Source organism: Canis lupus, chromosome 24 (assembly GCF_048164855.1).
Source record: "Canis lupus baileyi chromosome 24, mCanLup2.hap1, whole genome shotgun sequence".
NCBI lineage: Eukaryota > Metazoa > Chordata > Mammalia > Carnivora > Canidae > Canis > Canis lupus.
In genome coordinates this window covers 44569845-44585310 of record NC_132861.1, presented here as the reverse complement: position 1 = coordinate 44585310, position 15466 = coordinate 44569845, and the positions used below count along the sequence as shown (strand labels likewise).

General features: G+C 40.9%; 1 protein-coding gene across 3 annotated transcripts in view; it reads right to left on the bottom strand.

Annotated features, from left to right (window-relative positions):
* Window positions 1-15466, bottom strand: part of CAB39 (calcium binding protein 39) — an 83280-nt gene that overhangs the window by 15254 nt on the left and 52560 nt on the right. For all 3 annotated transcript variants that reach the window (XM_072796637.1, XM_072796639.1, XM_072796638.1), the window contains exons 3-5: window positions 9232-9396; window positions 6942-7060; window positions 1685-1853 (exon numbers count right to left, since the gene is read on the bottom strand). In XM_072796637.1, the coding sequence (XP_072652738.1) occupies window positions 1685-1853; window positions 6942-7060; window positions 9232-9396 (453 nt within the window). The remainder of the gene's footprint in view (window positions 1-1684; window positions 1854-6941; window positions 7061-9231; window positions 9397-15466) is intronic.

Genomic DNA, 15466 nt, shown 5'->3' with positions numbered 1-15466 from the left:
TCTGGCTAATATGACCTGGCAGGATTGCCTGACCCACAGTGATTCCATCACCACCACTTTCTCCTTAGCGAGGATGTAATTCAAAGCAGCAGCCCTAACCGAGGGCTGATAACGAAATTATCAGTAAGGCCAAGCAAGACTGTCCAATACTGTGAATCACATCTCTGGCAAGGTGTTAACACATCTCTCCCACCTGCTGGCTGGGTGTGCTACCTTGGCCAGAAGCATGGCATGGAGCACGCCCCTCCCCGGGTCAGGGTCTGACTGTGCTCCCAACACTGTGGCCGCTCCTCTCCTCTTCCTCCACCTGCCTCTCCCCCAGAGGCTACTCTTGGCTCATGGCTTGCTTTCCACACAGGAGGATCTCACCACAACACATGGTGCTACCATACTTCCCTCTGTAACAGGCCTGCTGCTTTTGAATGGGCATCCCCTTCCACCAATATATCCTAATTATGAGTCCTATTCCCAAAATGCAGAGATACAAAAGACACCACATTTATTACTCTGCTAGAACCTGGCATTCAGTTCATTTAGCTTTGTACATTGACACATAAACATCTGAGATCTTACCTAGGGCTTCCGATATCCTCTTTAATGGTTTCAGGAAAATAAATCCTTAGGCACCTCTCACACTATTACCATATTCTCGTTCCATGTGAAACCCTAATGGCCAGGTCCCCAGGTTTTCATCCTGTTTCAAGGGTGTTCATTCACTGTAAGGAACGTATTTTACCCAGAGACCAAGGCGTGTGCTCATTATCTCAAGGGCTCTTTACCTTCATAAAACTGAAATCTCATGAGAAAAGTGGCTACTTCTCACTAAAACAGTGTTCATGGTTTCTTAGCAAAGTAGTCTTCAGGTTAGTATATTAAATTCTGATTACAGTAAAGTAGCAGTTCTAAATATTCACTCATAAGGTCATTTTACATAAGGGAATGGAACATCTAAAGGCTTACTTTAATTATGAAGAACACTAATAAATATTACTGCCTATATACCATAAACAGCATAGAACCTTACAATTCAAAGCAAAAATGTGCATGTTGTACAGCAGTATCATATCATATGTGTATTTAATTTATACAAATACAGAACAGGAGATAAAGTATACAGGGAAGGGAGGCTACATAATAATTTGAATAGGGCAGGTGATTCTGCTCCCCTTTCCTGAAGTATTTGATAAATAAGTTTTGGCATGAGTAGGAGACCTAAGTCCATTGTTCCTTTGGGCCTAACTACAACATAATCTCTTTGCCCTGATTGTGGTTCTAGTATTAAAAGACATGCCTGTTCCAAATCAGCATGGCTCTGAACAGATGACAACTTTGGTGTTTAACCAAAGAAATTGCTGTAGTATGTTCCAACACAGGAGAAAAACCTGTTTATTAGACGTACTGTATATCAGTATACCACACTTGGTAAGTAATTTAACAGAAAAGTGTACTTTTGACCATACAGACCATACTTTTAGATAGAGGTTAGAATCTATCTCTTCCATCCTTTTTAAGCTGTGGCTCCACTGCATTAGCCTAAGTCGCATGGACACACATAAAACATATCTTCTCTCTTCCCGCTAGAGGGCAGCCGTGTATAGACTTAGAGGTTAGAAGTTTAGGGAAAAACCGCAAACCAGTTAACTGGACTTACAAGTATATTTAGAATTCTATAGTTTCATGTTACCTTGAATGTGGCAAATGCATCTGAAGCTATGTCAAATGTTGACATTTCGACATATCTGAAGAAATCATAAAATTGTTCTGACCACAAAATGATTTTTGCAAGTGGTTCATGTCTGATGCATTCTCTCAACATTATTCCACAATTTAGAGCTATTTCTGGAGATTCATACCTACAAAAAGAAAAAAATAAATCATGATTGCTGTTTTAAAACTCCTCTAATGCTGAACAGTTCAAATTTTTCAAATAGATGTCTCAGATGTGTCTTAATTAAGTGACTAGAGCAGGTTACAAAAGACATCTCTCTCAGAGTAGGATATATGCTCAGGTGAATTTACTCTAGAATGCACACACACATTAGCTGGTGACAACTGCTGCAGTCCAAAGGAAAACAAAAATATAGAAATAATAATAATAAATAAACATTTATTATTTAAAGCTAAAAGATTTGAGTATTTAGGGTCACACCTCCAAACAGGGGTTAGTTTTACATGTGGTGCTCTAAGACTTCAGAAATCAAAAACTATTATGAAACAAATAAAATCGTTTCCCAAACTCATGGTACCTAAATAGGTCTAACAAATATATAGCATTTATACCTCATTGTTTCAATTCTATACTCAAAATAGAACCTTCAAGACTCTTGGCAACGTGAACCCCACAAAATTGAAAGCCTAATTCTGAGGAGGTTACCAGGTGCTTATCAAGGAGAGCCTGGAGAACTCTTGTGGTGGGTGTTGGGGACACCCTGGCATCAGTCACGCACACACGTCTGTGGCTCAGCTCGGTCAGAAAGGAGCCCCCACTCCCTCCACCCCCGTCTTCCTCTTAGCCCAGCCGCCTGCTCCTCTCTGAGGGGTGCAGACTGGCCTTGGCCCCTCCACTGCCTTTTGGGGCTGCAGGTGCAGCTTTGTGTCTTTCGAACATAGAGTCTCCTCCAATCCTCCTGCTGCATTCTCTCTGCCTTTCCCAACATTCTACTTGCAAAACACCTTCTCTTGGCTAAGCCAAACTTCTCTCACAACATAAATTTTACTTAGTGTCCCAACAGTGCCGACCTTTGCATTTATGTCTTTGAAAAAGGAAAGAAAAAGCTCTCTCAGTTCTTCTTTCTACTGCTCGAACTGTTCTTATTTCTTGCAGGGCTGAGGGCATTCCTTCCTCCAGGGCTGCCAGCTTGCTAGTGAGCAGCCACAGCACTTCATGGCTCCCACCGGGACTAAATTCCCCTACTCTCATCTGCTCCTGGACTCTAGTTAGGCATTTTCTGTTGCCTCTGGACAACTTCAGTTAAAGGTCTACCATAAGCACTACCCTATCTAAATTCAAATCTTCTCTCCCTTTGCAAAACAGCCACCCTCCCCTGCTTCCCCATTTCTCTAATTTGGCACCACGATTTTGTTTCAGATGCCCAGGTTTAAAACAGGTCTTCCAGAACTTTCTCATCTGACAATGGAAGTGTTCTATACCTGTGCTGTCCACTTCGGTAGTTACTACTAGCCACATGTGGCTACTAAGCACTTGAAATTTGGCTAGTATGACTGAGGGATTGAATTTTAAATGTTATTTAACTCATTTAAAACGAAATGATAGAGTATGGTTAGTAGGTACTGCATTGGACAGAACAGTTTACATCTTCTCCCCTTCAGCACCTCCAACCTTCCCATCTTCGGTGTCCCCACCCATCCTTTTAAAGACTTCTCTGAAATATTTTAATTTTGTTTCCTTTCATCCATCCCCACTGTTGCATTAACTCACACTTAGAAAAGCAAGAGCTCCCTAACTAGCATCTTGGTTTAAGCTGGGTTTTAACCAATTAACCTGACACACCAGTGTATCAATAGCACTTCCAGCTTAGGAGTTCAAAACGATTTCCTCTTGCCATCAAATAAAGACAAACTTCTGGGCTTAATGTCCAGGCTTCTCCTCATGAGATATGTTCCTACCATACAATGTCCTTTCCCACTCTGCCATCAAGCACTCACTCCAATTATCTCCTTATTGCTTCCCATCACTATGTTCATTCCTGTCCCTGGACTGACTCTCCTTTTTCCTAACTATGCAAATTCCAAACCCTCTGGAACTTCAATCATTAGTCTCACCTCCTTTTTTTTAAATTTTTTTTTTTTTTTTAATTTATGATAGTCACAGATAGAGAGAGAGAGAGGCAGAGACACAGGCAGAGGGAGAAGCAGGCTCCATGCACCGGGAGCCCAATGTGGGATTCGATCCTGGGTCTCCAGGACCGCGCCCTGGGCCAAAGGCAGGCGCCAAACCACTGCGCCACCCAGGGATCCCTAGTCTCACCTCTTTTATCAACACTTGCCTTATTGACTAAACCCACATTTTATTTCCTGAAATCCAGCAGTACTAATCATTCTCTAGCAGTGTTACCCTTTTGTTGTATTTGGGTTCATCACAGAGCCTCAAGAAGATCCAAATGGCTCTTCTGTATCACTTATGGCACAGTAACTAGAGCGCTGACAGGCGCTTAGGTGATTACAATGTCTGTTCACAAAATGGCTGATTGTACAATTCACCTTCACTGATCTTAATTCAATAAGCAGGAGACTAGAAAGACAAGACTAAGACAGTTTGGTACAACAAGTTGGGCAGGTTTTGATGGTGGTTTGTCAAGCTCGTCTTAAACGATTAAGCCATAAACCACCAAGTACAGGGCAAACAGTTATGCTGTACAACCTGTTAGCATTAGAGTAGAAAGCACACGAACATTTAAGTCACCAGAGGAAAAACGACTGCCTCTGATGCATCTAACACTAGCTACAAGAATATGTTTGGACGCACATGGTCACCTGCAGCACAACATCCCTAACAGCTGACACTGAAGTGCTTACAGCCTACGTGGATCATCACACCGCATGAGAGTCATTGGATGGACTAAAGGTACAAAAATCTTAAAAGGCAGCTCACAAGGCTCCTTGAAGAGATGGCTGCTTCCAGGTCTGGAGCAGGAACCTGTACAATATAGTAAGGGACACCTTGTGCCAGAAAGCAAGGAAGCTATCAAAGACTAATGGGGTCTTGCCACAAGGACATAGGAACCACTTGAAGGAGCTTCCCAATTGGCCAAGATGACACAATTTGGATATAAAAATGTGGACATAATGGCTACAATGGACTGAAACATGTCAAATATATTTTTAAAAAAAACCCAAAACTTGAGTTCATAATGATTTACCAATTTAAAAGAACAGAGGACAAAGGAACATGTTAAATGAAACCACAGGGATGTAAAATCCAAAATATGTGATTTTTTCTATAGAACAAATGACCCAGTTGCTTCAACAAGTAAATGGTATTCAAAACAAAAGGCATAGTAGTCTTATTAACCAAATGCAGTTTATGGGCCTTGCTTGCTTGGAACTGGATTTAAACAAATTAACTGAAAAATGACATTTTATGTGAAAGGGACATCTGAACAGTGAGTATAAGATAACATTGGGTTTGTAAATGATATCATGACTATGACAAAAAAAAAAAAAAAAAGGGTCCTCAAAGTGTTATGTACTAGGGATGCATACTGAAGCAATATTATGTGTGTGAGGGAAAGGAGGAGGCCAGGGGCATGAAGGAAGAGATACTGTCAGAGCTGAAGGATGAGTACAAAAGGCTGGTTATTTTCTTCCCTCCAGTTTTCTGTATATTTCCCACTCTAAGGGCTAGAAAGGATGGGGAGATGGGCGCTGGTGGAGAACAACACCAGCTGCATTCTCCAGGCTTCTCCTCCTCTCCTTTCTCGCTGACTTTCCTGCTCTGGCCAACTCATGTGAGAGCTTTCATTTTTCTTTAAATCATACCTTAAAATTCTGACTTTACGTGATGTTTAACAATGTTTATCATTCCTCTGGCTACTCTCAAGCCAAAACATAAGCAAAACTAATTTATGGATTTTAATAACCACTGCTTTTTATGGAAAAGGAAATAGTTTAAAAATACACAAAGGCATCTGGAAGGTGCTCTAAGAACACAAAATTTCAAACTACTCATTACACGTTTACACACGCAACTGTGGATTGGTAACAACAAAAAATTAGATGCCAAAAGTTCTGTATGGCAAAGTCTGAAGAAGCAACATAGATATTTAGAAATAGAAAGAAGGAAATAGAATGCTGGCATCAAACACATGCACTGACTCATGCTTTGTCTAAACAAGTTTGAACTTGGGGGAAGTGTTAAACCACAGAGATATGAATCAGAGAGAGGCAAGCTATAAAGCAAAGGGGTAGGAGAGCAAGCTGATTCACGCCAATAGTCATGCTACTAAAACGCCTGTCCGCCAATTTAATAGAACAGCACCAATGCTGGGACAAACAGATGCACACCAGACCCAGAGCTGGCAAACAACTCTTGTGTGAAACGACAGGGGGTGACCTTGCCAATCAGGAAGGCTTTTTTTTTTTTTCAGATTTTATTTATCTATTCATGAGAGACAGAGAGAGTGAGAGGCAGAGACACAGGCAGAGGGAGAAGCAGGCTCCCTGTGGAGAGCCCCATGCAGGATTCAATCCCAGAATCACAACCTGAGCCAAAGGCAGACACTCAACCACTGAGCCACCCAGGTGCCCCAAGGGTAGGATCACTATTGAGGGAGGAAAGGATTTTTCTTTCGTTTTAAAGTTTTGAGTTTTTAGGCTTTTTTGGTTTTTGTTTTTTGATACCAACAGACTTGATACCAACAGACTACCAATAAATGCCTCCTTAGTTCCTGGAAGATGCACTGTGAATTACCAACTAAGCAGGTTAATGAGTGGATACACACAGGTAAAAAGCAAAGGGTAGACTTCATAAATGTGTTCTTTGTTGATGGAATAAAGTAACGCTACATAGTACTCAAGATCCACTTCCTAGGCAGCTCCTACTGCCTCACAGTGTGCATGTCTCCCTGAACAAGAGGTCTTTAAACACATCATTTAACTGATAGTTCATATAAATAAACTTTTAAAATCCAGAGAATAGGAATAAAACCACAGAAGACTTTTTTCCTTCTGTTATATAGGATCTGAGAATTTAATTAAAGGCTCACAATTCACCAACCTTGAAATTCCCATGGGCATTTTCGAATTCAATTTAGCTCACTGGCTGAATTTTAAGGAGGGAAATGTGTTTAAGATGTATGGAAAAATGGACTGACTGAACCATAGAGAAAACACGTTCCCACATTTACCATCCTGTTTTTGCCCAAGACTTCTTTCCTTTTTATTTTTCAACTGAGAATATACATTTGTTACATTGTACATACCCTTTCAATAACATGAACAAAATATTCTGTTGAGTGCAGATATATTCGACAGTAGGAGTTCTTGTACCAATTTGTCTTCTGAGAATATTGTTGAAAATTTGAGCCACGTCTTTTTTGCCCTATTAGGAATACAATCATTAAAATGTTTACCCGACTAACCACCAAAAAGCCCATCCACCCTCCCAAATAAACTCAAATTAAGGCACTGCATATTTTTAATTATGACTCAATATTTGACTTTAAAATGTTCAGATATTAAATTTTCTTTATTTACAAATCCAAATTCGAAGTTTTAATAGTACACTATTTTTAACATGAGCAGAATGTTCACAAAATGAAATCTTACTACATATAAATTTCAGCCATTTCTAACCCTTAGAATCATGTGGATTCAGGAAAAATTAAACTTTGCTATATGCTTACAATGTTCAGGGATCCAATTCCCACCCATATGGAATAAGCAGTTTCAAATAAAATGCTCACATTGTAAACAATACATATAATTTCCTTTTATAGTGATGAAAGGAAGAGAAGCTGCATTCTACTAGTATTAAAAAAACGAAAGATTCTCTAAGAAGCTGAGCTTTCATGGCAAGTAGACATATCTCATTAAGCTAGGTCTACTTAGGAGAGATTTTATATAGATTAGTAATGAAGGCTCCAAGTACCACATGATGAAGCAGTTCAGACATCAGAATTATACAACTGTACTTTACTAAACAAAATAGGACATTACTGCTATACAGTGAATCTTATAATCAGAAAACTGCACAAGAGATTACCAAATGGAAAACAGAACCCCATGAGATTTTTCAGAGTGGCTACCTGTTAAGAGGCTGACAAGCCTGTAGGAAAGTGAGTGAAATGCTAGCTTTCCAGGGCTAGAGATCATCCTGGGGCCTGTGCTAGGTGAGGAGAAGCAATAGCAATCTCTAAGAACACATCTCAAGGACACACACTTCTTTTAAATTTAAGCCTCTAAAGTCCTGAATATTAAATTCAGCGTTCAGGTCGGGGAATGAGAAGGGTGGACAAAGCTGAAGGAAGTGGAGGTTCTAGTGCACTGGCAACTTTGCAGAGGAAATAAAGATTGTTGTTGGTGGAATCTGATACACTATTAGAAATACATAATCATCCATATAAAGGGAAATATTTTTATCTGTTCTATAGAAGTCAATTTTTACTGTCCTTTATTATCAATATTATTCTCAAGTAACCTAGGAACCACACCCTCCCATCACTCTCCAAAACTGAATCTGACTATACGTCTGCCATTCTCTCCCCTGGTTTTTCAAGCACCTGCACAGACATCTAATTGGTCACTCAGGATGAAAAACACTGGGGCTTTAAAAACAAAGCCATGACAAAGACTCAGAGGAACCTGCTCATTCATAACCATGCTAAGAGCCCTTCATTACCATATATACCTCATTACCATATATACTTCTCAGTCTACCTTTCAGACTGGTATCAAAGACCATTATTCTCACTGCTAAATTCACTAAATATCTAATATGACATGATTCAGCTATATAAACTTGGGTAATAATATCAAATGCCCACCAGGGCCAGGCAAGAGACAGTATGTTGGGTAAAGCAGGCCCTGAGACAGAAAAGCAAGCTGCTCTCTGCAGCACACCCAAGTGTGCCCATGGGGTGGTAGCTGCTCTGTTCCAGCTGAGGGGCCATATAGGCACACTGACTCAATGCTGCCAGAGTCAAAATTTTCAAGGGAAGCCAGAGAAATTCAAAACTGCATAAAAAATCTCCTGCTATTTAACCGTTATGCTAATTTAAACATTTAAAAGCAGAGCTAAGCACAAGCAAACAGAACATATCATCTCTGCTGTAATGAGTTCTCAGCAGGTTAAAAAAACAAAACAAAAAACCCTAAAACACAACTGGGTATCTCCTAAGATCTCTCTACCTCTAACATTCTATGGTCTTCTTTAGGTTGCTGACTCCCTGAGAACCCAAGGCCAGTGAATTACGTAAAACAGCAGCTATTTATTAAATATAATGTAAACAAAAGGGCACAACGAATACCTAAGAAACTTCATATACAGTGTGGTGAAACAGGAGGCGACCTGGCCTAAGCCTGAGGCAGCCCTGAGCTCCTGCCCGGCTCTGCTAATTAGGCAGGCAGCCTGGGCATGCTTACAGGTCAATAACCCTGGAGCCAAGAGCCTGGCAGGAATCTTAGGATCTTTCAGAGGCGAGAACACCAGGAAAAGGACCATGAAGAAGGCACCATTTTTGGAAAAAAAAAAAAAAAAATTTGATTTCTTACCTCAAAGTCAATGAGCTGTAAATCAGCTACCAGTGTGCTCAGGAGCCCACTGTTATATAGTTCCTGAGCGAGCTGTGCCACTGCTTCCGTCTGCGGCTCTTTTTCATTCGTGCCATACAGGATTTCTTTCATGGCAACCAGATTTTTGGAAACTTCTTCTGTGGCCTAATTTTGAGGGAGAGGAGAAAAACCATTCATTTAAAAAAAAAATATGTAAAAAACCTACCTTTGTAAAATACCTTCCCTCTAGATTATATACCCACAGAGCTATGTAAAAGACACAAAGGTGGGCAAGCCCCGTCCCAGCCCTTGGGAGCTGAGCACTGTGCACATATGACACATGTGGAGACTGACATATGTGTTCAAGAGGGAAGGCCAGCAGATACACAACATATATGCCTAAATGCTGCCAACAGTTTATTATGGTAGAAACTGACCAGGGAGAGAAGGTTCGACTCTGCCTCCCATGGGAGAGCAACGTCACAGAAGAGGCCAAAGTGGAGCCTGAGAATGGAGAGACACTGATGAGCAAGAACGAGGGAGGAGGAGATGGACGGACAGGAATGGCATGAGCTGGAGATGAGGGAGGGGACAAGCACAGAGTCTGCCTGAGGAAAGGTGCAGAGGGAACAAGGGAATGACAGAAGGTGGCTCTGAATGCAGAGTTGAGATATTAGCAATAAATTAAAAAAAAAAACAAAACACACTGAAGAGTCTCCACGTCTGGCTAAGAGAGAGGAACAAGAGCCAGATTTACCCTCCTCCATGAAAAAGATAAAAAAACAGGAGAAGTGACATGAAACAATGCATCTTAAACACTGAACTTCAGACAGCACAGGATGGTGAGCCTTGAGAGAAGGGAAACAAATGAATTTAATTCACAAGTGCCCTGGCTTACCACCTGGAGAGCTTCCAGGCCACAGCACAGGGAGGGCATGCGGTCTCCAGGGGTTGAGACAGCACTGGGACTCGGCAGGGCAGAGTACCAGAGAGGAGAGAGGTGTGCAAACACACACTGCTTCTTCAGCAGGGTACTGAGAAGCCGGTGTGTGTGAGGAACACACCCAAGTCAGGGAGCAGCCGAGCTCTTTCAGGGTGACCTGCCCATCTCTTGTCTTTTCCAGAAAAACTTCCTCTCAGCTTCTTTATTCTTTTAAGAAAAGGAGGGCTAATGTTCCAATCCCATTAGGATGGAATGATGCACAAGACACTAGATCACGATTTCCCTATAAATGTCACAAATGTTAATGTAGCCTGATGGTACCATCAAGAATTTCTGCAATTAACTCATAGAATTCATTCGAAGCCAGGTCTTTGAGTGATCTGCAATGGAGGCTTTAACTCTTTTCACTATTTCATTTAACCTCATTAACAGCCCATTGTTCAACACTGTGGAGGTATTTCTAGATTCTGAAGGACATCCAACATACCAGCTATCATTCTCATATCTGCATTTTCTGCAAATCTGATAGTATACCTCCCACGGCCTCAATCATTAACCAAGACATCGAAAAGGAAATAACTCTAAATGGAACCTACCATTATGCCTTTGAATCATCATGCTTTTCATTACGATCTACTAATAATCTTTGCACACGGTCCCTTAGCCACTTATATATAAACCTATTTCCAAATCAAATTCAAAAGGCTTTTTGTTAAATACTTGGATATAAGATAATTTAACATTTGACCCTTGAACAAGGTGCTAGCCCACTCATACGTGTTTTTCATAGGACAATACTATATTTTCTCCTCATGATTTACTTAACATTTTCTTTCCTCTAGCTGACTTTATTGTAAGAACATAGTATACCGTATATGTAGTGTACAAAATGTGTTAACTGTTTATGTTATCAGCAAGGCTTTTGGTCAGCAGTAGGTAGGCTACTAGTATTAAGTTCTAAGGCAGTCGAGAGTTGTATGTGGATTCTGACCTGGTGGGGGGCTTGGTGCCTCTTACCCCTGTGTTGTTCAAGGGTCAGCTATATACTATTTCTTCCACATTTCCTGAATATAAGACAATGAAATAAAGTTAATTTGGTAGTCCTTTTTCCTAAGCATATGCTTAGGATTATGACTTTCTTTTCTAAATGTTTAAAATCATCCCAATAATCCCTATGGAAAACCTTCCATTATCAGTGTTCAGCAGAATCTTTACCTTCTCCCGTCAAGCTGTTACCACCCTATTCTTTCAACACCTTAGATTTCCTTCTTTCTTTTCTTTCTCTCTCTCTCTCTCTCTTTTTTCTTTCTTTCTTTCTTAGATTTTATTTATTTATTCATGACAGACAGAGAGAGAGGCAGAGACACAGACAGAAGGAGAGGGAGGCTCCATGCAGGGAGCCTGACGCGGGACTCGATCCCAGGTCTCCAGGATCACACCCTGGGCCGAAGGAGGCGCCAAACCGCTGAGCCACCGGGGCTGCCCAACACCTTAGATTTCTAACAGCAGTTCATCCCTTATACCAAGTTAAAGTACCCCAAAATGTACTTTTTGGGAGCCAGTAGATAAAATCATTTATCAACAGAAAATGTTCTCTTATAAACTATTACATATGTTACTTCTGTAATTTCATTTTACCAACTTTATTCTTAAGATGATTTTCTCTGACAAGGAAGAGCCCGGCATTTAGTGTGTTTCCTGTGTGTATTATCTGTTGATTTTATACCAGTGCTTCTCTGACTAGATCACAGTTTTGAGTCTCTTGGCAACCTTTCATATGCCTCAGCTTACATAGCCTCTTCTTTGAAATCATGATACAATTTTATTATTATTATTTTTAAAGATTTTATTTATTTATTCATGAGAAACATAGAGAGAGGCAGAGACACAGGCAGAGTGAGAAGCATTCCCTGCAGGGAGCCTGATGCAAGACTCGATCCCGGGATCATGACCTGAGCCAAAGGCAGATGCTCAACCACTGAGCCACCCAGGTGTCCCAAAATCATGACAGGATTTTAGATCTGAATTCAGACCATACTCTGTGCTCTCTTCTGACAGCAAGATGAATAAGAAAGGAGGGAGGTGATAGGTAAAAGGCCTGAGGTTTCTTTTTGAAGTGATGAAATGTTCTAAAATTGACTGTGGTTATGGTTGCACATTATCTGTGAATAAACTAAAAACCACTGAAATGTACACTTTAAATGGATGAATTATATGTGTGAGTTATCTCAATAAAGCTATTAAAAAATAGGGAGGAGAGAAACAAGGAAACAGAAAGCAACTTATGGCATTTCTCAGATGAATGGCCACCTGGACCCCCATGTAAAGCCCTTTTCTTTCCTCTCAGAAGACAACACTGTCACCTATATTATGGGCTGGGGGGTTGGGACACCAATAGCATTCCCATATCTGCTAACCACTGTACTATGTCTGTTTTTGTTGATCCTCCTGGATTCCGTTCACTTTCTGGCTTTCTTAGGACCTGACCTGCTTTCTCACCTCCTTCTCATATAGCCAACTCCCTCACTTGATTTTTTCCCCTTCAATCAGTTTTAAATATGGTCAAGACTCCCATTAAACCGTTAAAAAGCATCTACCTGTGTGTGCTCTAGTCCACATCTCCTTCCCAGTCGCTCCCAGCCTAATCCCACGTGGTTTCTCCACCTAGTACTTTACAGTTCTTAGCAAGTCACTAATGACTTGCCCGCCAGGAAATACAATTCTCTGTCTTTAGTACATGTTAGCTCTTGGCAGCATCTGAAGGTGCTGATTACACCCTTCTTTTAAAACTGCTCCTCCCTCGTCCTCTGTGACTCACCACCATCCTCATTTTTCCTGCCTGTCTCCTTGGTTGCTCCTTTTGCCTCCTTCTTGGCTCATATCCCTCTTGATGAGACCATTTAAATATTGGGAATTCCTCAAGGCAGGGTACAAGGCCTATTCTTCTCATTCTATCATCTCTCCCAAGTGATGTCATCCACACCCACAGCTTTAATTAACACCTCAATGCAGATGCCTCACAGATTCCTATCTCTAATCCAGTTTTCTTACTAGTACATTCAGCAGCCTACTTGAAATGTCTCCACTTGAATGTCTCAAGGTACCTCAAACCTAACGCAATCAAAAACAGAACTCATGATTTTGCCCTAATGCCTAATACTCTTCCCTTGGTCTCTATTTCAGGGAACGATACCACTACTGATGCTCTTATGCATGTCAGAAACTCAGAAGCCATCCTCAACCCTTCCCCCTCTTTCTCACTCCACCCCAATATCTAATTAATCACCATGTCTCCCAAATCCATCCATTTATCCGCATACCATGACCCCCCACGTCAGAGTCCCCACAACTCTTGCCTGGACTACTATAAGTAGTCCACTGACTGACTTCCTTGATTCCCTATAAGCCATTCTCCATATTAAGAACAGAATGATCCTTTCTTAACACAAATAGGATTGTTGTTACCTCTGCTTCAAAAATGCTCCAATTACCTATGCTCTTGGGATAGAGAAAATTTCTTAACACAGTCTGTAAAACCCTGCAATGTCTGACCCTCCTTGTCTGACCTTAGTCTGCACTACAATTCCTCCCCCACTATCTCTAAGCCACTACTCTGGTCACACTGGTATCCTTTCAGGATACCTGCACATGTGGTTTCCTAGGCCTATGCCCTGCCTCCACCTCCTGGCCATTCACATTCTTCCTTCATTGCTCAGGTCAATGATCACTTCCTCAGAGGAGTCTTTCTTGTTAAATTCTATAATACATTCGACACTACCACATACTTCTTTTCTCACAGTTGTAGTTCTGCTTTTCCTTGTGATTTCTAGGTTAATGTATTTCCTCCTGCTCCATCAGGAGCCCAGTGCTTGCAGTGTTGCCATACATGCTTGACAAATGGTTGAAAATCCGCATACTCAATCACTGAGATATTAAAAAAAGATCCAGATGAAAACTGGATGTAGAGAAATGTGATGTTATCACACCATGAAGGCAAGGAATTCCTAAAATACACAGTGTATCCAAGCAAGGCAATTTACGTGACAGCTACAGCAGCAAGCAATGAACATAAATCCTGGTGTTCTCACAGAGAATAATCTGGAAGAAGACACCCCAAACTGAGCATAGTCTTCCTATTGTAGACAGGTAAGAAGAATATTTTGTTTTCACTTGCTCTACTTCAGATGTTATGTTTCACAATTCACATTTTACTTTTACATCCATGGTTAGTTGCCATCTACAGAAGATAATCAGCAGCAAAAAATCTATAGATTTTTTTTAGATTTTATAAAAATCTAAAACTCATCAACCTTATTACTTATTAGCAGTCCTGATATACAGGAGATTAAGCTCATATTTCAAATGATGACTTTTAATTTTATGCATATTTCAACTACTTCTGTGCTTTCTGTTCCCCATTACATGGATAATTATAAGCTGATTAAATAAAATCATCAAAAAATAAAAAATAAAAAAGAAACATGTCCAAATTTTACTAAAAGATGATCAGAAAACCTTAAGAAGTATTTTACCAGAAAAGGTGATGTGGCAAGTGTCTACTGAATGAAGATAGCCGAGAAAACAAATAAACTTGTCTGTTCTTGTGTAGGTCTGGGTTGGCATCCTTCTTCGGCATTCACAGCAGGGAGGCTGCCTCGTCCCTGGTCTCTGGCCTGCTGGCATTAAGTCAACACGTTCTCTGCCTTTCTGACCACATCCCCTGATTGCACCTCCCTGTCTGTCCCCTCACACCTAATGAATAAGCGAGTCACACTTACCGCTTCTCTAAGCACTATGCCTTCTCAAGATGCTGAGCCCATCATGTCACCTAGTCCACTGGGCTCCTTAACGAGCACATCACCTGTCCTGCTAAGACACCAGGTTTCAGTGCTACCCATGCCCACAGCAACAGTCTCTTGTTCCCCTATATGTTGGATGTCCTTCATTGAAACGTTCTTTACTTCAGCTCCCAGGGTTCTGAGCACTGCAGAGAAACTGCTGGAAACTTGTGCACACTTAGTTTGCTAAAATCCATGCTGTTCGACAGCCTTCAATCCAGTCAGAAACATTTCTTCAAATTGGATTATATCCAGCCAGTAACTCCTAGCAGCAGAGCTTTCAAAATTACTCTTATTTTCCTCAAGAGACTTCAGTCTCTATCTCTGCTCCCTAACTGAACATCTAGCTTCACTCCTTCCATGTTGTGACAAGATTTCATAATGAAATCATCCTCAGCTTCCTCCATCTCAACCCTGGACACAGACCAGAATCACTTGGGGGTACTTTTTAAAG